At 42.5% G+C, this 23,570-nt stretch overlaps 1 protein-coding gene across 1 annotated transcript in view; it reads right to left on the minus strand.

The window, feature by feature from the left end:
• NIPAL2 (NIPA like domain containing 2) overlaps nucleotides 1-17,030 on the minus strand; it is a 43,970-nt gene extending 26,940 nt beyond the window's left edge. Inside the window, exons 1-2 of the mRNA XM_061373205.1 lie at nucleotides 16,870-17,030; nucleotides 842-910 (exon numbers count right to left, since the gene is read on the minus strand). Of these exons, the coding sequence (XP_061229189.1) occupies nucleotides 842-910; nucleotides 16,870-16,974 (174 nt within the window). The 5' untranslated portion in view covers nucleotides 16,975-17,030. The remainder of the gene's footprint in view (nucleotides 1-841; nucleotides 911-16,869) is intronic.
• Nucleotides 17,031-23,570: the final 6,540 nt, after the last annotated feature.

The following is a 23,570-nucleotide window of genomic DNA, read 5'->3' on the forward strand; positions in this document are numbered from 1 at the left end:
GCATTAATAAAATGGGTAATTATTAATAAAAGATTTCATATTCTTCAGCTTTCTGTTTCATCCTTTACAGAAAAAGCAAGAAGTAGCTTTATATGGGACATATACAACTCAAAATACAAGCTAGCAAAATCACTTTTCCTGGACAGCTTACATAACAACGTCTTCTGTGCTTAAAAGTTAGAAGACCTAAAAATACCACGAAGTCTACAAGACAAAGATTATAATGTATTATTTAACTTTCTACTGAGTATGTATTCTAATTATTGATACAGAAAGGATTTTAGAAGTCTTACCCTAAAGCCTTCTGCCATGGTTGTAAAGTGAGTACCTCCATTGATTTTATAATTTAAAATTATATTTACTCATATAATTTCATCTTAATTGCAGAACAAAAAGTAAAATGGTCTAAGTTGTTTTGGGGCCCAGTATTGCAAAAAAAGCTTTATGTCATTATACATTTAATTACATTAATTGCTTCATTAAGTGGTGCCTAAGTCTTTGCAGTCGTTTTCATTTTAGACTTAGAAACTCTGAGACAGGTTCATGTGATGACCAAGGAGACCACAACTGGGTCAAAGCTGGTATTTCTTTATGACACGTTACAAGGAAGAGGATTTCTAATTTGTTATCCTGTTCCAATATAGGAATCACAGCACAGAACAGATTGAGAGCTATCACACTGCCAACAACTGCAGCAGGGCACTTTTGAACTACCATTAAGGAGAGGGAATATTTTGAAAATGCAACAGAATTTGTATTTTGAACTTCACCATAAAAACAAATTGTAACATAAGTTACTCGTTAAATGCAAACAACTGAATAAAGAGAAACAATTTCATACCTGTACGTTCAAAGAGACACTAATCAGAAAATTGGAAGCAGCAGCAAGTAAAACTCCAAGGAGCTGAGTCTGCAAGATCACAAAATAAAGAAACACAAAAATGCTTATCATTAGTTTAAGAAGAACAATTGTGGTTTTCTGGTATCACATTGTAATCCAATCAAAAGCTAATTGTTGCATTTTTCAGTCACTGAGTCCATGCTGCACTGAGTAAACTCCTAAAATAATACCTCTACAAGGTTGGCTAAGGCTTAAGTAGTAAATAACTGAGAATAGAAAGGACATCCTGGTGCAGGAGGTGGCTTTGCTCTCTTTCAGTAGAGCATCTTCTTAAATCCCATGGAGAAAAAGAAACCACAAACAAACAAACAAGCTAGACAGGTCGCAGTTGAACACTACATTTAACTGTGGTGGTTTTTTTTCAAAAAGCAAAACAAACCCCCCCAAAAAAAAGCAAATAAACAAATAAGTGAAAAAAAATACACACTAACCAAAACACAAAACCAAAACAAAACAAAAAACAAACCAAACAAAAAAAAAAACACCACACAAAACCAACCAACCAAACAACAAAGCTGTTTTGTTACATGATCCAGAAGGAAAATCGACAGCAATCATATTGGAACACACTTATGTTACGTGTTAACATGCCCACAATTTGACAGAGCAGCCGCCAGGAACACAGGTCTCCTGACAGTTTCTCTAATGCATTGCGCTATCTCATCAAATTCTTTTCTAATCAGACCACCTAATTTTGCAAACTTCCTGTGAAGCTGAGAAATTGAAAACATTCAAGCAGGATTTGTTATTCTGGAAAGCAGCCATTTAAAGAAATCTTTTCAGCAAGCTCAAATAGCAGGTATATGGTAGAACTTCCTGTCTACTTTCAAATATTGTGTCATCAGTGTAATCAAGGCCCATTCAAGGTCACTGGTATAGTTCTGTGAGGAGCCCCATTAGCTTGTACAGAAGACAAACATACTATCAGCAAGCTTGCATAAATAAGGTCATGGGAACATAACCCAACTACTACAAAGCAGCATCCAACCCAGTGCTCACTGCCTCAGCTTTCATGACTCTTCTCCAAGAAGGTCCATGGGCACCTGTGAACAGTCAGTGCCAACCAGCCACAGAGACTTATTTATAAAGAGCAATATAGGGTCCAGTAAGCTCTTGGTGGGGAGAAGGGCTCCATCTCTGGCAGTGCTCAAGGCCAGGTTGGACAGAGCCTTGGGTGACATGGTTTAGTGTGAGGTGTCAAGGTGTCCATGCCCATAGCAGGGGGCTGGAACTTGATGATCTTAAGGTCCTTTCCAACCCTAATGATTCTGTAATTCTATAATCCTAAAAGGGATGATTATTGCTGTGGCCAGATAATTCTCAGATTAGGAAAGCACATCCCCAAAAGCATGAAGAAAAAACAGCCTTGTTACAAATGGATGACAAAAATGCTTATTTAAGAGACAGAACTGAATCCAACTGTCTGTTGGAAATGCTCATGCATTTCTGCAGTGGCTTACATTCAGAAGGAGAAGTAGACATCAAATTGCTCTGGTTGAAATACTTGGCTGACTGCCACATGTCAACAAGACATGACTGACTTGTACAAGGAGATGCAGAGAGCAGAATGCAGGAGGTCAGAGAGCTCCCTTTGCTCACACACTCTTTGCTAAGTATCACAGCACCAATGCCACAGTCTGTGTACAGAAAGAATTCAATAAGAAGCATTACTCAAGAGTTTTGCACATACCTTGTGGTACCTGGACACTGGAGGTCCTTCTCATCTTGCAGCCCCTCCCCACAACCTGGTATCCAGGGCTCTCACAGACTGCATTTTCCAGGCTGAGGGAACAACCTTCACTTGGAGCAGTGGGGAGTATGTGACAAGATGTCTTAGCACACCTCAGCACAACCACCTCTGCTGATACCAGGCACTAACAGTTACAAGGACACAAGCAGCCCTGAAGCCTCCTTCTAGACTAGGGAAATGCTGTGAAATGGTCCCCACCTAAAGCTCCAGAGGAGCAGAGGGGATGGGTTTTCCTTCCTGAGGCTTTGATGCTGCAGCATCAAATCCTGAGCATTGACTTTACTCAAAGCTTGGCCACTTCACAGATGGATTATTGCACTCCTCTCATCATCCTGCACAGACAGCAGCTTCAATACAACTGCAGTTAAATCAAAGTTATTTTCTTGCTCCTAAGGACTTGCTCTTTTTAAATGACAACATGCTCCCTTGTGAGGGGGTGGAGAAGTGACCTTGTCAGCCCCGTCATGAAGAGTTGAAGAATAAGGAGACAGTAGGGAACAGAAAACAGAAATTGCCACCTCATTTACCCCATCATTTTGTTGCTTTCGCATCAGTAACTGTAATACATCCACACTACTCCCAAAAAGAGAAACCAGTATCTCTGCAGATCTTTTCATTTCAGCAGCCAATTCTACCATTACAGATGCATCTTTGGGTTACCCCTTATAGCTCCTTATTCCCAGCTTTCAGCCAGGGTCATAGTCACTGTGCCAGATTTGGGGGGCAACCAGCACATTAGGGAGGAAACACAGTTGGTCTCGAATCGGCCCAAAAGGTGGCATCCATACAGCTCTGGAAGTAAAATTTGCATGCAGGTGGTGGGCAGAGGATGAGGCTGTGTTCAGCTGTCGTCTAAAAAATGTGCAAAATCATATGGGCACTGGTGATAACCCAAGTACCTGCCTCCAGAGACTGTGAATCAAATACCACTTTGATGGATTTAAACACTGCATGGGCAGGGACTCCAACAGGAAGTTTTCCAATGTCCTGCAGCACTGTTGTCCTCTCCATTACAGCAAGAACTTTTGTGTCATGGTGATTGCTTTGTCAGGTACCTCTCTGAGGTGGGCACAGATATCCTTGTTGGACCATGCTGTTGTCTGAACAGGAACCATAATGCCAAAAGTCAGTTCTCTTCTTAAGGTTCCAGAAATTGCCAGGAATAGAAAACAGAACAAAAACTTGAGTCTTCTTAATTTCTGGGAAATACCGAGACATGCATGACCGCTGTCTCAGTACTGCCCAGTGAAATACTGAGATCAGCATTTCCTTCAGCTGAGGTTGTGATGGAACATGGGCTAGTGAGTGGGCCCAGCTCAGTAGGACTCAGTGCTAGGCAGAGCTGTGGGCAGAAGACCAGTCCTGCCGTGGCATCACTGGAGCACAAGTTGGTGGCCTACATGGCTGAAAATGGGTCCTGTCTACAGGCAGGGCAGGACTGTGGGTACCTTTAGGGCCCCAACAACCACATGCAAAGCTGCTGAGGTGACACTCCCTTGTGCCTAACATAACCAACCTTCTGGGTTCAAGGCAAATTCGTATCAGTGGCCTAGGCTCAAAACTTACCCTCATTGCTTAAGTCGTTTTATTGTAATGACCATGCTTCACCTGAGCACTGCTCTTGGCATGTATACTGCACTGCCTGCTTCAGATTGACATGTGCTAATGAGCTCTGATTAATAATATGATATCACCATACTCCCAAACTCAGGGCTGGGTAGACCCCTGAGGATTAAAACCAGGGTACAATGCCCTAAGGAGATCAAATATCACAGGGATCTGCTCAGGGACATGAGATGAAAGTATAGTAACTCCATGCAGCTATAGCACAGCTAAACTGTCATGTACACGTTCATACTCAGACCTGCCAATATTAAAGAAAACAGAGAACAAAAATGCAGTAAAGAGGAAAATAAAACTGCAAACTTCTCAAATCAGAGCACATCTTAAACCAGCCGGCAATTCCTAACACGCAAGAGTTATCACACACAGCAATGCTCAAAGTAGGAAAGAAAAAAACAGGATACCATATCCCAGGCTAGTAAAGCCATGCATGGATGAAAGATGACCTGTGACAGAAGATGGATCACCGTATCAAACCAAAATGGTTGCTGTTTTTTCCTGAAGGCCACAGCAACCTTTCTGTTGTCATGTAACATAAAAGGCCTCATTATTTCTACTGTGTCTGCCATTCAACACCCTTTAGAGGCTAGAGGGCTGGTGGAACAGCCAGTTTGGTAAGTAATAAACATATTCTCTGAAGACAAAGATATCATCCAGTTGTGATATCATCCACAGCACTGTGGGTCTTCCCACACAGAAGTCTTGAGACAAACCTTTACGGGAGAATTCAGTTACAAACACCACAGAAATTTGATTTCCCTTACCTTAATACATTTTGGAACCAGCCACCAAAGTCACTTGCTGGCTTTGCAGTCCTTTATGGATAGTCCCCAAGCACACAGACCATGGACTGAGGCTGTGGATCTGCTGTTTTCCTTGGTGGCAAAGCTGGCTTGAGAAATACCTTCCTCTGGTCCCCTGTTCCCTCACTGCCTCCTTTGCATTTGTGGGGCTGGAAAGGAGCTGCTCCAGGTTTGAAATAATCCTCTCAGACTATACCCTTTTAACATTATGTACCTTATAAGCCACCTGCCAATGTTTAACACTAAAGGCAGATCAAAATTGGCAGGGTTGGATGGGTTAGTGGGCTTCCATTTGCCAAGTGGCAGCATATTGCTATTCAAAATAGATGAGCAGCAGTATAGATATGGAGCAGTATAGCATAGTTCCACACGGTCCCACTTCAAGCACTCATGCAGGATCTAATACTTGTTTACCCTAGCAGCTTTTCATAGCATTCTGGCACTATTGTAAAAGGGCATTTTATGGACAAGGTCTTTTTATTGTCCAAGTCAAATAGGAAGGTTACGGCACATTAAAGTCAGGCTGAAATCTAAACCTTTGGCACTAATTATAATAAATTTACCCCTTGCAGACTAAGATCCGCATTAAAGACTTTGTTACACAGTGAAATGCAATTTATCCATATTACATGTGTGTTTTCCTAATGGACATTAAACTGTACTTGCCAGGACTGTTACATGAAAACTTAGAAAGGTTAACTTGATTTGCATTGATTAAAAGGTATAGGGCCATTATTTATGGAAACTTGCTATGCTATAAACTGATGAGCAGAAAAAAAAAATCCACTTCAAATGTGTATTATCAGCTCACTCAACAAGGCTAGTTAAACCATTCCTCCTATTTGCCTTTATTGCTGCATTCATTTGTGCTCTAAGTGGGCTCCCCACAAACAAAATGACACATACTGCTTCAAAAACTACACATTGTTTCTGTTAATTAGGATTTTGACAGGTCTGAATGGATCTCATTAAAGGGAAGGGAGGGGGGGGGAAGCCTTCTAAACTTCCAGTTCTGAAGTAACTCTGAAGCAAGGGGAATTCAGAGCCCTTAACAAAAAACATATTTTCCAAAGATCCACCATGTGGAATTAGGAGAGGCTTATCATTTAGCTGTTATTATTCAGGGAGCTCTGGATGTACTCAGTGCTTTACAGATGCATAAAGAAAACAAGGTCCTTGTTTCAATGGTTTTCATATTGCAATTCATACATTCATATGTGGGTTCAGGGCCATGTGAAGTACTGAAGGACAGCTGAAATAAAAGGGCAATTACCAGTACTGGAACATGTAATGAAAAGAATTTGATTTTTATTGTGACATAAGAGGACATTGTTAAATCTACAAGCAGCAGCAATTAAAACATTTGGCACCATCTTTGTTAGGAAGAGGAGAGAGAAGAATTGGTAGCTCAGTCAGGATAAATCTGAGTGAAGACAAGACAGTTTGCATGCTTTACACAGATAGCAAGGCTGGTTTCCAGACCACAGTAAATACAGTTCCTATCTCATGAATATTACAGCATCCTCTCCTTTATTAGGTTTTACCTTTCATTACATCACAAATTTAATACATATCTTTTTGCAGAAAGGAGACAAACTGTAAAGGTTAGAAGGAGAGCCTGGTAAGTTATGAAAAGGTATGGGAATTTGAGAGAATAAAACAACTGCAGAAATGGGAACTTTCTATTCATCTCCATGCTTTAATAATTTTCATGATATTTTATTTGTATTTGTCAGTGATTTATTAATGTCAATAATGGATAGCAAGCTGAGGAAAAATATTGTGAAATATGCTAAGGCAACTTCCTATATGCTCAGTAAGGTTATATATAAACATATCCAACCCCTATAATGGTAAAAAGTGTTACGAGTAATTTTTTTTTCTTTTGAAGAGTTACAACCAAACTTCCCAAGACCTAAACTTCAATTTCTAATCATCAGTAAGCAAATCTCAAAATCAGAAATAAATGAGAGAATGGAGAAGCAGCAGAATGGATTTTTGCACTGTTCCTCAAGTAAACAGTCTGGTACACGTTGCTGCATAACCAAAAACTATTTCATATTTTTACTTCTTAGATTACAATTAAAATCTTCTCCAGTAACTGTATAACAGAAGCTCTGAGAATTTCAATCATAGTTGATAACATCTTACACCATTTTCTCAAGGACCATCACATAACATCTCCATGGCAACTATAGAAATAACATACCAGAAAAAGCAAGAAGAGAGTTATAAACTTTTGCCATTTTACAGGTCCCTCAGGAGAAAGAAGGAGACAAGCCATCATTGCCTGACCAGCTACTCCCACAAAATGGCCAGCTGGCTCAAAGATACTCCTCTGTTGCTGCCCTGGATCAGGGTTTGATCCTGTCTAATTCCTGGTGTACAAGGTAAGGTTCAATCCAGAGCACTCAAAGCCCAGGTATATTAATATCAAGTAACCACAGTTTGGCTGACATTGAGAGGCTGTGATGCTCCTCTCCCTGCTTCAAGTGGCTCCCTGGACCCATAAATAGACCAAGGAGGGGATGCAATGCTCATGGGGAGCTGGAGTGTACCAGTTCACGCCCAGTGAAACGGAGCTAGCTCTGCCTTCACTCAGACAGGCAAGCTCAAAGGGGAGCCATCTCAACAACTGAGTGAACAGTGCTTTTAAGTGTTTCATGAGGTTGCAGAACAAGGCACAGAGAGTACTGTCAGACATGGCTCACTCTGCATGTACATACAAACATGCCTCCAAACCAAGCATAGCTAGCTCATTCCCTCTTGCTATTGTAGTACAATCATGCTGGAGTACAAATGAGCTATTTCTGATTCCACTTAAATGAGACACACAAAACCGTGACAGAAACGTAGCCAATAGACTTATCAATTCTTAAAAGAGCTTTTATATCTCCCTTTACTGGCTGAGAAGAGCTCATGAGGGGAATGACATGTCTCTTTCAGCATGTACCTATCCAGCATCATTTTCCAGGCACGCTTGTCTCCCATCCTGTCTCAATTAATCCTCTGTTAGCTATAACTAACCATTCCTTTGATGTGCACAGAAAAAGCTTCTCCACATCACAACCCGAGTGAACATGTCTTGTTGCCAAAGCCCAGTGTCACATGTGGGCCAGCAGTAAAACAAGGCTGGAAATGAGGATGCTTCCAAACCAGTGGCGTGTCAGAGCAGCTTCTAACAGAAGTAACAACAGAGGAGGGGGGAAAAGAAGAGATCTGATTGCATTTAAACCAAAGTTTGATCCCTCTGTTAAATTACTACTTGATTTTTATGGTAGAAGAATGGGCAGCCCAAAGGCCCTTCCAATCTGCTGTTCCTGCAGAGGAGGGGTGCTGTACCATAGTTCCTTGCTTTCTTTCCTGCACCTGCACATTTGGCTCTCCTAGTTCCATTTCACAGAATGTTAATCACCTACAGATAGTTCCTAATGCAAAAAAAAAATTATAATAAATAATAATAAAAAACAGACTGGTCTGCAGAAGGCAGAACCTTCTCGTTAGCAATGTTATTCACTGAAATATAAACAACTGCTAGATTACCAGTGATGATTTCAAAACAAGAAGTCTTGCACTCTAAAACACGTACACATGCATATGGGTGCATACTCACACAAACACGACCGGATGCTTTTAATTTGCAGATACTTCTGGTCAAAAATGTAAGACACAAATTAGGGAATAACAAGTAAAACCTTTAAAGAAACATATCTACTACATAACTTCCTTCTGCTGCAGAAAACAGATCAGTTTAGCCAAATGATCCCTTCTAGGTACCTTTATCACATTTCATGACATTCTGTTGCACCTACAGAAATAACAAGGTGGCAAATTCAGGTTTTTTTTCCCCCTTCAGTTTTGAGTACATCTGATCTTTCAGCAAATGTACCTCACGGGGGTTCTCACATACAGAACTTTGTCCTTTTCTCTGGTATTTTTGCATTACTATAGGATATAAGGGTCAGAAAGCTGCTTCTGGATAGGGATTACTACGGAGATGGGGCCATGAAGAGAAATTCTCTCTACTCCCTCTCAGGAATAAAAGAAAAAGAAAAAAAAGAAAAGGAGAACTGAGCATCTGGCTCATGATGCGAGTGCTATAATCTCTATGCTTTTGTAAACCACACATTGCACTTCAGTTTGTCCTGGCAGCCTCTAATCTATAGTTGTGGTTTAACTCCAGTCAGCAGCTCAGCCCAGTCAGCCTCTTGTTCACTCTGCCACAGCAAGATGGGGGAGAGAATCAGAGGGCTAAGAGTGGGGAAAAAAAAAAAAATACAAACCCAAACCTGTTTCTATCTCACCCCTTGAGTTAACAGGAAAATCAAAAGCTGTGTGCACAAGCAAAGCAAAATCCAGTACTCACTATTTCCCACAGGCAGGCGTCCAGCCATTTCTAGGCAAGCAGGCCTCTACCACACATAACGCTTGGGAAAACAAATGCCATCACTCCCAAAGTTCCTCCTTCTTCCCCCAACTTTTATTGCTGCTGACAATCTTGTATGGTATGGTATATTGCTTTGGTCATTTGGGGTCAGTTGTACCAACTGTGGCCCCTCCCAGCTTCTTGTGCACCCCCAGCCTACCCCCTGCAGGGCAGTGCAAGAAACAAAAAATGCCTTGATGCTGTACAAGCCCTGCTCACCAATAACTAAAACATACCCATGTTATTGACGTTTTTTTCATCACAAATCTGAAATGTAGCACCATACAAGTTACTATGAAAAAAATTAACTGTGGTCAAAACCAGTATGATAGTCAAAAGATGGAGCTAGAGTCTTGATCAAATGAAAGCTACTATTATTTGTTTGACTGAAGCTTCTGCAGACACTACAAGCTTTTCTTTCCCTCATCCTGACATGATAACTGAGTCATTGCTGCATGATAACCCAGACAGTGAATGGGAATGTTCACAGTGCTTTAGTCACTTTAGGGAGAAAAAGATGGTCACTGAAAGATATTAATGTCATTAGAAATCAATAAACATGAACCTTGTGGAAATTCCAAGGCAGGCAGAACAACAAACAAGCAAAAGCACATCAAAAAACCCTGCCAAAACCAAAACACAAGCAGAAGACAAACATTAAAACATAGTAAGTTAGAGCCATAAAGCAAAGTAAGTGGAGTTACAATCTATTTACTTCCAAGCTGGAGCCCCCCAAAAAACTAAACTAGGTTTTAACTGGGGTTTAACTATCTGAGTACAAGTCTCTTACGTACATAAAACAGTTTGATTGTTCTTCACAGGAGCCTCTTTTCAGTGGCAATATCCTTGGCTGTTGAAGAAAAAGGCTTCAAGTGTAAATCATATCAGCTGGCAAAATGACCTTGTTCTGAGCAGAATGACAGCTAAGTGATCAGATATGTTAGCTAAGACTGGTGGAGATTTTATCTCCCATGAAACCAGTTTGATTCCAGAGGATTACATGTCAGCAAGAGACTACGTACGTCCGTGTTACTACTTCACCTCTGTCAACATGAAGCCATGTCCAAGAAACCAGCATTTGCTTTGCTGTGAGTCATTGCTTCCGCACATGGAGGTGTTTTCCTCTGAACTTTGCATTCACCATAGGCCTCTGCATCACAGCATTGATTCTACAGAGCATAGCAGGATACAAAGGGGAATACAGCCAAAGAGTCTCTGTATGTCTTATCCCATGATTTCTATGACAGTTCCATCACCTCTATGCATCTACTCATCATGGGCAGAACAGTTCATATCACTAAACAAGGCCAAAGCTTCCAGCCTAGATGGTATGAATCAACAATGGACATCATGAAGGACAATGGAGTTACACTGGTATAACCTCAATTTAAGCAGTACACATCTGCTTAGTTTGATACTGACTATTTACTTTTGTGTGCACCCTGCAAATATTATTGCCACATTTAAGATCTCTACTCCAGGCCTGGTATTGGTTTCACACACCAACTGTCTTTTGAAGCTGCTGGCAGTATGTTCCAAAGTCCAGATTAGTCACAGAATGGAAAGCATATCTCCCAACTGTTCACATTGACAAATGCCATTCTTCAGGGACAATCTGTAGTGGCATTATAAACATGAGCATAACAATTTATACATGTCACCAAAACTCCAAAAGGAATAATTGCAGCCTCTGGTTACTAGGTTAGCAAAAGTTCTTCACCTCCCTTATGACTGAAGTGCACAGTCTGTTGTTTGCTCATCTTTCTAAAGCCTTGGGTTTTGTGTTTGGTCAAATTTCTACTTAAGTCATTTGGATTCCTTTTATTCCTTCAAACAGGAGTTAATCAGATCCATCACACTGTTGGAGACATGCAAGGATAAGATTCCAATATCTTTCTTTTCCCCTCTGATGCCCAAAACAGACTTCAAGAGCGTAGGAAGAGAAAGAACATGCTTCAGCTTCAAAGGGAAATGAAGTCTTCTTTGGGTCACAAAATTGTAAGGGGCCAATGTCACAGGTGACATTAGATAAAAGTTGTCCTTCTCATATAAACGATTATATCAATGAGTGTTTTCCTGTCAGTGTAGCCAGGCAAAGTGCCCCATCAAGTAGTCAAATGAGTGCTACAGCAAATGAAGTAGCAGAAGCACAGATTCAAGATGAGAGCAACAGCACCACTTTGGGTGGCAGCAATGTCCTAGTTCCACACAGCAACCGCATGAAATCCCAGGAGCAGATAGGTCTGGCAGACCCCTTCGCTCTGCATCACCTTGCAACTCCCAGGTAAGGCTGGAACACTAAAATCAACACAGCAGCCACAGCCAATCTAATTTAGTCTGTTATTTGCAAAGTAGCATAGAAGTTTGGGGCAGGGAGCACAAAGCACTGCACTGAGCCAGACCTTTCCAAATCAAGGTAGGGTTCAGACTCATCCCATGCTTGGTCTTCCCAAATCAGTGCTAAGGGAAGAGGAGCACAGAACCTGGCTTCAGAGTAAATCCAATTCGACTGTTCCAGATCACTGTTCTGAAGAGCAGTGCTTATGATTTAAGCCTTGTTGTGAGTGGCTGAGCTTGATATTAGTCTGCCCGATGACTACAATCGTCCTGTGAAATACCATTTTGAAGTAGTCCAAAACAAAAAATTTCTGCACTAGGTAGGATATGTATTAACTTATGACTCAAGTTCCCTTGCATTTGTCTTCTGCACTGCACTTTCTGAGAAATGAAGAGAATTGTCATGTTCCTTATCACCTACAAATCCCAAATTAACATTCTCAAACCTCTTAAAACAGATTAGTGTAATTACAAAGCTCCTGTTTAACTCACTGTCACCTTAATAAAAATAAAGAAAGAAAGAAAGACACATGTTCCTTAATATCCTCAGGGAAACTGAAAACTCATTTTACTGTAGCAGCTCTCGGGATGGGAAACATTGAAAAGAGTCTGAGATTAAGGAAGAACAGCCCAATGAGAATCAGGGAACAGGCACTCAGCAGTTACAGCTGATGCTCAACACAGCCTTAGCCCTGTGACACTGATTGTTTCCAATATACTGGCTGAGGTCTCCAGGAGGAACCACCAAGACTGCTTCAGTCAAAACCACCTGTGAGCTTTCAGCCTAAATAAAGGGGATTTGCTCACCAGCTTCTGTTGGCTGTCAAACTAGGACTTATTTAAGCAGCTCTGCCAGCCATATTGAAGAGATGAAGTGTTCAGACAAATGGAGGATGAGCTCTTCCATCAATAACATCTGCTTTGGGCCCTGTGTCCCCAAAGCTCAAACTGTGGGGCTGAGCTGGTTTGCTGTATCTACTGCCCAGAACCAGCCTGGGCTTTGGAGCAAAACTGACTCCTTCCAGCCTTGGTAGGAGAAACCCATGCAGGGTGGTCAAGGCCTGGCAATAGCGGGTTAGAAGGTGTATCTGAAACACTGAACAAAGTCCTCTTCCTAGCTTTTGATTTATAAAGGCTGAAAGTAACACACATTTTCCACCTAAGAAAACAGTATGCATTTTCTCCCATACACATTCCCCCATAAAATAAAGGAAACCAAAGTTTTGCACTCTGAAATCTGACAGCTAAAGAACACTATGAGTTTCAATACCTTTGTTTCCTTTCAGTGAACAGTTTCAGAATAAGGAGATGGGGGGAAGTGGAAAAACTTTTTACCAGTCTTCACAGATGAGTAGAGTAGCAGAGAGCTGTGTGAAGGCAAGTTTGTCTCTACTCTCCCCATGCTCCAGGACTGGCTTACTGAGTAGCCTGGAACAGTTAACATCTGCAGTCCATCAGGAAGTAGACTACAGCATGAGGTACCCTACTGAGGCTGAGAAAACGGCATTAAAAACCTACAAAACACTTAAAGTGGAAAAAGTCAGGAGGATTTGCCTTCACCTTTGTCCCAGGTTTGGTTGTAACAGTGATTTTTTTCTCCTTCTTAGTAGCTGGTGCAATGCTGAGGCAACCAGGAGCCCAGGAGAGACTTCTTCACTCCATGACAAGTTCTCATTCATCATTTCCAGTTACTTCTTCATTCACATAAACCACGACAACCTTTAATAGCCCAATAATACCTGGTAGTTTGTTTCTGGGAGAAGAAAGCTGCCCCACTTGAAACTTGGCTCCCACACACCTTGACATGCTCTAGAACTTTCCCTTATTGAAAGTCATGGTTGGAAATTTCATTAAGCACTTAAAATACCCTGGTGAATATTTGCAGGATGTGCCATGCCAACTCTTTTCTGTGATGACAGTGCCAGATGAAGAGGCCCTCACTGGTTTTGGGGTGCTTTCTCAGCCAAGAGGAATGGAGAAATAGTCTTCCTCTCCATGGTGGCAGCTCCTTGTCCTCCTGCACTGGGGCAGCATGGGGGCAAGTGCCCTCACAGCAGCAAGAGTACCATCAGGGACTGTGCAGCCACTGGAAGAAATTGGGACCAAATCATACCCTCACTTTGCTGAGGCTCAGTGGAAGTAGACATCAAGCCTTTAGCAAGGTGGGATGAACTGAAGTACTGAGGACTTTCTCCTTGAACATAATGAGCTAAAAAGCCCTAACACTTTACAGGAAATCTACATTTCATATTTACAATAGAAGGCAGTGTAGGCAGAACCCACAATGATGTGTTTTATTTGTGGGATGTCTTATCACACCTTATAGCAGCCACCCTGCCCACCAATTAGACCACACAAAGGATCAGGTTTCCTGGCTGCATGTATTCACCACCTGCGTCAATGGCCTGTGACAGGCTGTGATATGTTGTCATGGGACAAGAGGCCACAGATCCATCTGAAGGAGCTGTCCACATTCTAAACCTCAAATATAGAGCCGAAATGATTTATTACCATGGCCCATGAAATAAAACAAGCTCTCAAGGTGAGCATCTGGGCAACCAGTAATAACTCTTGAGTTTAGTAAGAGACAGGCAAAGGAGGAAAAAAGAAGCAGGAATGAAATGAACTTCCATCTCTAGCTCAGCTTCCGCACTTGAACAACTACACACTGTGACAGCAAACAACAGCCGTGTGAAATACCAAGTTACAGAAGTATTACATCTGAGCTTTCGTTGACTATTCTTACCCATCTGTTTTCTCCTTCTCTGATATGAAGTCAAACCAAGATCAATATTGTAGATAGTATCAACTAGTCTTGAGAAATGGTTTTCTCCATAAACAGCAATATCAGAAATAACCGACCTTTTAGAAGGACTGAGGGAAATAAAGGATTAAACTGAGGCAATTACATACACTGTCCATCAAGCACAAAAGGCCCACAGGTGGTGACTTCTTATATTCACTACCCCAGCAGACCCAGAAATATTACAATAATATTAGTTTGCCAGGAAATACTTCGGGTAGCTAAGTACATATTTCATCAGATTTTACTGCGTCATTAAACACTCCCATGACACACCCCACAGTGCCGGGACAGGGAAGGCTGTGGCAGCACAGGATTCTGTGTTGCTGACTTCAAAGGTGTAGTTCCTCAAGCAGCACCAACCAAGCTACATCCACACTGATGCCAGAGAGAAGTCCTACCTCCACTCTTCTTTCATGACCATACATTCTGCCTTCTACTCTTATGCTGACAACTAGCACCAACTATCCTGATCAGGGACCTGACAGGAGAATAACCACAATTAACAAAACAATAGTGAAGAAATGTAATGCCGACAGGCAGGTATTAAACTGCACAGCCACATGGACACTGGCACTTTAACTTCTTCCCAGGAGCTGCATGTTTATAGACATCACTACTCACTCTAGTGCCACAGATTTCCCCAATACATGTATCAGATCTGCTGATCCCATGTGGATGTCTCTGATGCCCATGTGGCACTAGGCAGCTGTGACTGGCAGCCATGCCAAGCCCCCTCATGTCTACAAACTCTTGAAAATAGATCTCACTTTCACCTGCTGATGGCTCATGGGGCTGAAGGGCTGAAAAGCACTCCCTCAAAAGCAATTCATCACAGCCTTCCTGAGGTGTTTCCAGGCAGATGGGAGGTGAAGCAGTCATCTCTGGTAAGAGACAGAAACAAAGAGCTCCTCTTTAAACCAAACCAAGAGGATGAAAAGGCCTCAAGAAAAGGGAAAATGAAAGAGTCCTTGTGTGAAGACCTGAAACCGGATTGATCCACTGAATCTCGGCCAGGAATGGAGGGAGAATAGACTGTTTCCGATATTTCCAAACGTTAACACGTGAAAATGGGGGTGCCCAAAAGAATGTGAAAACACATGACCCAGAGTTGCTCATTACTTGCTCCAAAGCTTCACCTCAAGTAAACGAAAGCACAGAAAAATCAGTTTCACCCACAAGCAGCCAAGCAACTCTGAAAAATGATTCATGTGTTCCCAGGTAACTACCCAGACTTAAAACACAGCAGTCCTCACACTCACACACACACACACACACTCCCCCCAAAGGAGTACTGGAACAGGGCTGGGATGTTTTGCAAGAAAACTGATAATGACACCATGACGTGCAGGTGGGTGTTCCCATGCCAAGGGGGTTCCCTGTTACTGCCTTTCCCTGGCAACTCTGGGGCCCTAACTCACAAACCCCTTGGCTCTACACTCTTGTCTCCCACAAGGGATCTCAGCTCTGGTCCTGTGAAGTCCCGCTACCAGTAAGGAGTCCTCCTGCTCTAGGGACCTAAGCACAGGAATTCACAGGTTTCCTTCCCTCTGAAAACATGGAGCTGAGAAATGTCTCCTGCCATCAGGATATCCACACAGTAGCAAATGAAGAATAGAGAGGGGAAAGTTTTTGGGACCTTCCTTAAACTACTACCTGCTACTGGGATGCTCAGAGAGTAAGAAGAGCAGTTACTTGCAAGTCATTTTATGCACAATTTATACCCATGCTTTGCATCATAAAAAAGTGGTTTGCTTCTGATGCAGTGAAAAACAAGAATGTTGAGTAACCTCCCATACCTCCTAGTCTGTGAAACAAAAAACAGGGAAAAAGTAAAGGGCTTAATCAACCTCCAATTCGTTTTTATTGTTAACAGATGCTTCAAGTTGCTAGATCTCGGGCAGCTTCAGTCTGTCTTTTGCAGTTGCCCAAATACATTGTCATCACTGACAGCAACAGAAACACTGATGACAAAAACCAGCAATGCTCTACACAGAGCAACACAGCTCTCTGCCTAGTTCCTGTTCACAAAGGACTGCTTGGAGCAGGAAGCCAGGGCTGTGCAGGCTGAACAACAGGGTGAAGGGGGAGCAGGTGTCAGCAGCAAACAAGCACTGAAAAGGGGCTCTTCAGAGGATAGTGGGGAGAGACTGAAATGATAACCCTGCTCTCTCTGTGTCCATTTGTTCCTGGGCCCCAGCATGAGGCCACATGGCTGACACTTACCTTGTGTGTATGGTACCAGGGTCCAGAGAGGGACTCACTTCCAGTGTCTGGCCCTCCAAAGGACACATTCCAGGATGTCCGCTCCAAAACAGGGAGGGTGATCATGTCCCTGTCCTCAGGTCCCAGCCACTGGCCATTCCATGGGCTGCCACACCAGAGTTGCTGTGCACTTCCTGGTGCGTGGAAGGCTGTTCAGTGCGTCTCTCCACACACAGGCACCTGCAATCAAAGGCTGCAGCTACCAGTGGGGACCAGGAGACCCTCAGCTAGGGAGTATTTGTAGTATAGAAAATGAAAGGAAGCCTGACAGGTTTTGCTGCTCCTTGCCAGGCTATTCAGGTGCATTTTATTTTCACTCTCTTATGTCCCCAATGCCCCACCCTGCTCTGGAAATGTAGCCTGGGAATTTAACTCCTTCAAATCAGTGCCTAAATCTAATGGTCAGTTATTAGTTCCTCATTGCTGGGTTGCAAGCGTTGGAAGTTATTGTTCCTATATGCATATAGTCACTTGCCTAAATTCTTACTTCTGTCATGTATTCTTTGGCTGTATTTCCTGAATGGTTTCTTCGCAGAGATTCCAGGCAGTGGGTTTGTTTCCAGACTGTGGCTTTATCCTTTCATTCTGTTGGTTTTCATTTTATCACTTAAGCTCTCCTGGGGAAAACAACAAATGAAAAAGCACATTAAAAGGGAGAGTAGGATCTAGCAGCGTAGGAGCTTAGCAGAATTACATGGGAGACAGAAATAGGCTTATAGAAAGGAAAAATTAAGCCTCTGCATCTTCAGGCTCTGGACAAGATAACTGTTTGCAATCTAGAGAGCTCATACTGTACCTTGGGAGTATTGGGTTTGAAAATATCCAGGTTCCTGACAATTAGTGTAGCAGACAAGGGTCAGCAGGCAGTTGCTCTATCGCCTGCTACAGAATTTTCTCCGACTCTCAAGAAGTGGCATCAACTGCTTAATTCCAGTGGGCCTGGTGGTCCTGCCACTGGCAAGGTGCCCCGAGTGAGAAAAAGTCAGCATGCAGAAGAGCAGGCTGGGGACTGAGTTTCCAGCTGGCAAATAGGTGTGATAATGGAAATGAACAGCAGCCAAGTTGACTGCAGAGAGCAGAATGAGGATACAGCCCCTTGGTGCAATTAACCTGTTCAAAAATGGAAGGAACACGCAGTTGCAGGAAAGAAACTGAAGTTCAGTTAATACTTTTCTTCTTGACTACCTAATGTTTGCATTAGCCACAAAGATGTTATTTTAATCCAGCCAGAAGGTGATATAGGAAAGTCAGAAGTGACAAGGTAGTGCTTCAGTTAGATGATGGTATAACACACTGAAATACAAAACCTTGCCTTATAACAAACAATGTTTTGTTCCTGTGTGTGGCCTAACTTGAAATACCAGTTTCTGTGATCACAGATCCAATGAGTCCTCTGCAAGTAGTGGAGCTAGCTGCAGCCATGTATACATAGGTACACTGGATAAAAACAGCTCCAATATTTCACAGCTATGTAAATCGCTGAAGACTACTTTTTCAGCATTGTCTAATTATTCCCCGGAGTCTAAGCTTATATTAAAAATAATAAATAAATAAATAAATAAGGTTTCTATGCTATTTCGGTTATGGTTGCATAGAAAACCCTTTAAAGGGGAACTGGAGTGTAAACTGCTGCAGTGGTATTTGCCTGGTCTAGAGAGAGCTCCAACAATAGCTCAGAGAAGTGTGAATGGCCCCATTCTTCTGACTGGAGCCCTAAACTGGAAGTCTGCTGACAATTTAAGTGTCAACATGAGCTACTTCAAGGCAGATCATTGTAGCAGAAACACCAGGCTAATGTTCTTATTTGTCATCCTCAATTTGCACTTGCTGGATAGCAGGTCCTGGGGTGAAGAGGAAAAGCAGCAACTGGTTGTGAAAGGCTGCTGGGCTGAGGAAACTTCCTTCATTCCTCTGCTTCCTTCATTCACAGTCACCTCTGCCCCAGGCCAAAATGGGGAGAAAATAGATCGATGCTTCCCCAGGCTGAGCAAGTTGTCTTTGGTAGCCAAAAGTGGCAGCGGTCCCTACCAGCCTGCCAGTGACCTCTGCAGTATGGTTCTCTGTAGCCAAAAATGCACACTGTTAAGAGATTGAAAAGGAGTATAAGGGGAGTGGGAGGAGAGAAGCAGCCTGAAATATCTCTTGAGGACAGTTGCTGTTGTTTTGCTTCATTCTTCTTGGTTCACTGCCTAAAATACAAATGTGACTGTGGTTTTCTCTTGCATAAGAAGGCTATTGGAACAGGTTTTTTGTAGTGGTGTCTACATGGAGCCCTGATTGAATTGCTTTTGAATTTGATCTAGAAGTGATGGATTGCTGTTCTGTACTGGGTCCAGACATGCCCACTCTGTCTAAACATGTAAGCCCTCATGGCTTCCATTTATTAAAAATCTCTGATTGTCTTGCATGTATAAGAGCCTAGAGTTATTCAGATGAATTTAACCTTTCTTTACATTGTAAGCCAGCTCTATTAAGAAACTAAAGAGTATTTTAGAAACTATTTCTGCTCAGTTACTACCCTCCATTAGAAAAAACAACTCAGTATGTGCAAGCATCCCTATACTTGTGCATTGCTGTTTTCAGGCTGAAAATGATGCTGAGGTGATGGGCATAAAGGTATTAAAGCCCTTGGGACTGATGCTTAAGTTATTCTGAGGAAACGTCCCATGAAGTGGCAGCAGAAGATGAGGTCTGCAGGATGTTTTGACTGAGGACGTTTCCAGTTTTCAGTGGCACTCAGCTGTGCTGCAAGTTTCTGCACAGAGAATCTGGGGTAGCTCAAAAAATACCTCAGGGAAAGTCTCTTCAGAAAGGTGACCTGACTTGCTATTGTTAGCTCTGTCTGTCTTACACCTGGGCAAAGGCAATAGAAGTACAGGTTTGTGTCTGGCTGTGGCGGCCCACCCACATCAGAACCAGGAAAGGACTGATTCTCCCTGTGAGCAGCATCTTGTTCCCTCTGAGTAGTACATAGCAGGAGGTAGCACATGTGAAGCTGGAGTAGATGTAGCTTGTGTTGGTTTTCTAGAAAATGTCAAGGTTTATTAAACTGAGTAATCTGCAAGGTGGCAAGCTTTGATTCCTCCCATTCTATTGCCAGTCATCCACCTTCTGTAGTAGTTCCCATCAGGCTCCTGACAGCTTGGGTTACCTCTGACCAATAGAGACACAAGAAACTTGTAGGGTTTAATTGCATGGGTTCCCTTACTTTGATGCTTTATTTCTATCCGATATTCTTTGGCCAAACATGGGTCTCTGTCAACAGAAGATAATGTTACTCTGTCAGGTCACAAGGCTTTGGAGACTGCAATGGGTTCTTTGTCAGCCTCAGTTTCAGATGATCTGGAGTGGTGCTTGATCAGGTGTTTCCCTGAACTCTGGCTTATCTAATATTGGAACCACATAAACTAGCAAAGTCATTATGTACTTTCCTACCTTCAGTTGGTTTAGCCCACTGAAGTCATCTATAGATAGCTTGACCTGTCACCAGGGTCACTTCATTTCAAATCTTCAATGTAGAGGAAACAAGAGGGTCTTTCGCGTTTGCTTGCCCGTGTCCCCTCACTTCTCTGAGCTTACACTTTATCACTGCAAATCAACCACACTCTTAAGTGAGTCAGGCTCTGGTCACAGTTACCAATTTACTTTGTTCTTACTAAGCCAGTAAATGAAAGAGGTTGCAGTTTCCTCCTCTGCCAAACAGGAAAACAGCCCTTCCTCCAGGGTACCTAGGTTTTCCCACTACCATCTACTCTGCACTGTGAGGAAGTTCACTGCTGGGGTGGATGGTCCCAGCTGGCTGATGCAGGAGAAAGTTGAAGACCTTGCTTTTACCTACTGCTCCAAGGACGTGGCTGCTAGTGCCAGAGTAGTGCAAAAAGTGCTAAGCTTAAGCAGGATGATCGGACATGTTTCTTGGTTAAATGTTTACAAGCAGACTTGCTGGGTCAGTTCCTGTGTGTAAGGCTGTACCTGAAGGCCTGAACCTGTGAGCTGGGGAGTCTGCCTGGGGTAGGTTGCAGGCAGGGTATACTGCGTAGTGTTATTGCAGGACGACTTGTGGAAGATGTGTACAGACAGTCTGTTGATTTTTACAAGCAGCTTTCATCTCCCTTCCCCCAGCAGCTTTACAAGTCCATGGTGCAAGTATGTACTGCTCCATATGCTATCAATTACAGTCCTGACTGGAAGTTGCTTTCCATCTTGAAGCCTACAAATGTACAAAAACCAGGAGTCCTGGAATCAAGATGTACATTACAGACCTTGGAGAAGGCTTTTGTCTTTCCTTATGGATGGTTGATCAGTGAGAGATTTGTAGACTTTGGACGTTTTCATTTTTGTCTTTTAGACCCTACCAATTTAGGCTTAATCCTGATCCTTTTAAAATCAATGGCAAAGTTCCCACTGACTTCAAAAGAGACGGCCTGAGCTCTCGAATAGTTTAAAGAACAATTTTAAACAAACAAACTTAAGATGGATAATAACTGCATTTTCTCTCTCTATTAGGCATGCAACTTATTTTCTCCAAATGTAAACGTTACCTGGAGAGCTAAGCAGTGATGTGTTTTTTATTATTTCTTTAGGAGGCTACAGTACCCATAGTATATTCCGTACATACTTCTTCATTTAGGAGCCAAACACAGCTATGTAAAGTGAGCAGCTTGTTTACAGTAGGCCCTTATGGCTTGCTATCAAATTAGTGGTAAATCAGGACTGTAGTAAACAGAGGTCAAAGATCAAACCCACAATTTCACATAAAATTCCAGAGCATGTACACAACATTTAAAATGCAAAATCTTCAAATCACAAGACCATCAACTGCTCTTAAAACTAATCAAAAGCAGGGTAAGGACTGGAGGAAATGAAATTTAAACATAATTTTAATCCAAATTTTAATGGCACAGCTACATCATGGGTATCTTTTAAACCATGACAGCTGACTCCATGCTACTTATTCTCATTTGCCATGAAACAAGGTTTTGGTACATCTCGCTTGTTATTCATACATGCCATTTTGCTCCTTTTCTTTAAAGATGAAGTAAATTACAGGACAATTGTTACCACTTAAGACTTTACAGTGACTGTTCCTGCTAAATCATAGAATCATAGAATATTTAGGGTTGGAAAGGACCTTAAGATCATCTAGTTTCACCCCCCCTGCCATGGGCAGGGACACCTCACACTGCATCACTCCCTTTTAGTGTGGTGATTCTCCATGTTCAGAATTGGGAATAGTAAGATGCTGTTTGCTCCGTTTTCTGCTGGAACAACTGTGTTTGAACTCAGTCAGATCCCTCAGCTGATGGCTCCTTCCTTATCTAGAGGCCAGTGCCCACCTAAGTGATGGCAGTTCCATGTGTGTGCATTAGACTAGTCCCCCATCTGAAGTGGTCTGGGAGGAATCACGTTTCTGGACCCAACTAAGGGGAAATAACAAAGCAAACTCCTTAAAACCAAAACTTATTTTTTTAACAAAGATCTGGTTACTGAATGCCACCAGATGTCAGCATACACTATATGATTAAAAGCAAGTGTCTAAGACCTGTGAGAAGCAAGCAGTGATAAAACTGCCTTCTGTCTCATGGAAATGATGTACTGGATCAGCTTTTCTGTGGGAAAAATTATGGCAGGGATTAGCTGGAAGAAATTGCCTGTGAGGTTTAGCTCAAATATCTGCTCAATTCTTCCATCCTGGGGGGATGTGATCTGCCTTCCCTTCACTGCTTGTCCCTATCCACAGGCCTTTGAGAGGCCTAGATCAGCACTGTCCCAGTCTACACCTCTATGGTTTCCCAGCACAGGTCCAAAGACCTGTGTCTTCCTTGGATCCAGAGCAAGAGGTAGGGGGAACTTTCTGAGAATCCAGAGACCTGCTTTTCATATACATATTTAGGGAACGTAGTTAGACCCCAAATACCTCAGGAATATTTGCTCTGGCTAAGCAGGAACATTAAAACTCACCAAGGAGGTGAGCACAGAGGGTGGTTGTTGATGACTTAGGGAAAACAAATATGAGTAGCAGGAAAAACTTGTTAACTTCTTTTTTCCCTGACACTTTTTCCCATCTGGCAAATGTCAGAAAACCAAAGCTGTCTTTTGGATCACCCAGTTTCATACCTGCTCAAAACAAACTTTAGGCTGTAATCTTTGTATCTGAGGGCTCTATTTTTTCCTACTGAAACCAATGACACAGCTCTTCAGAGTAAGGGCAAGCCTTTGGGAACCTTCAGCCAGTTTGCTTCTCTGCCTTGTGTCACCTGTTTTATAGCAGGACCAGTAACACAAGCAAACACGCTCAGTCTACATCCTGATGGTTTGAAGATTTCGGTACTCCTCACATGTACATACACTGTATGTTTTCCTCTTCCTCCAGCCATATGCACCTTTTAAAACCTCTAAACCAGCAAGACTTTGTCAGGTAGCCTTGGCCTGAAGGGCCTTTTCAAAACTGTTCTTAATGAGCATGTACAGAGCTGAAGCCACTATTCTGCCACTGTAAATTCTGACCTAAATCTACCATTGTCCACACACGTCTCAAGATGTCAGAGGATACTAATCTATCCAAAAGCACATGTCCAAATAAGATAGCCAGAGCCCAAGGGGCAGCTGAGCAAGGTCATGATCCTTTAGAGCTGGGGCTCAAAACGCCACACAGCTGAGTG

Source organism: Neopsephotus bourkii, unplaced genomic scaffold (genome assembly GCF_033783945.1).
Source record: "Neopsephotus bourkii isolate Nb327-2 ecotype Australia unplaced genomic scaffold, CSIRO-AGI_Nbou_v1 NB_1630, whole genome shotgun sequence".
Taxonomy (NCBI): domain Eukaryota; kingdom Metazoa; phylum Chordata; class Aves; order Psittaciformes; family Psittacidae; genus Neopsephotus; species Neopsephotus bourkii.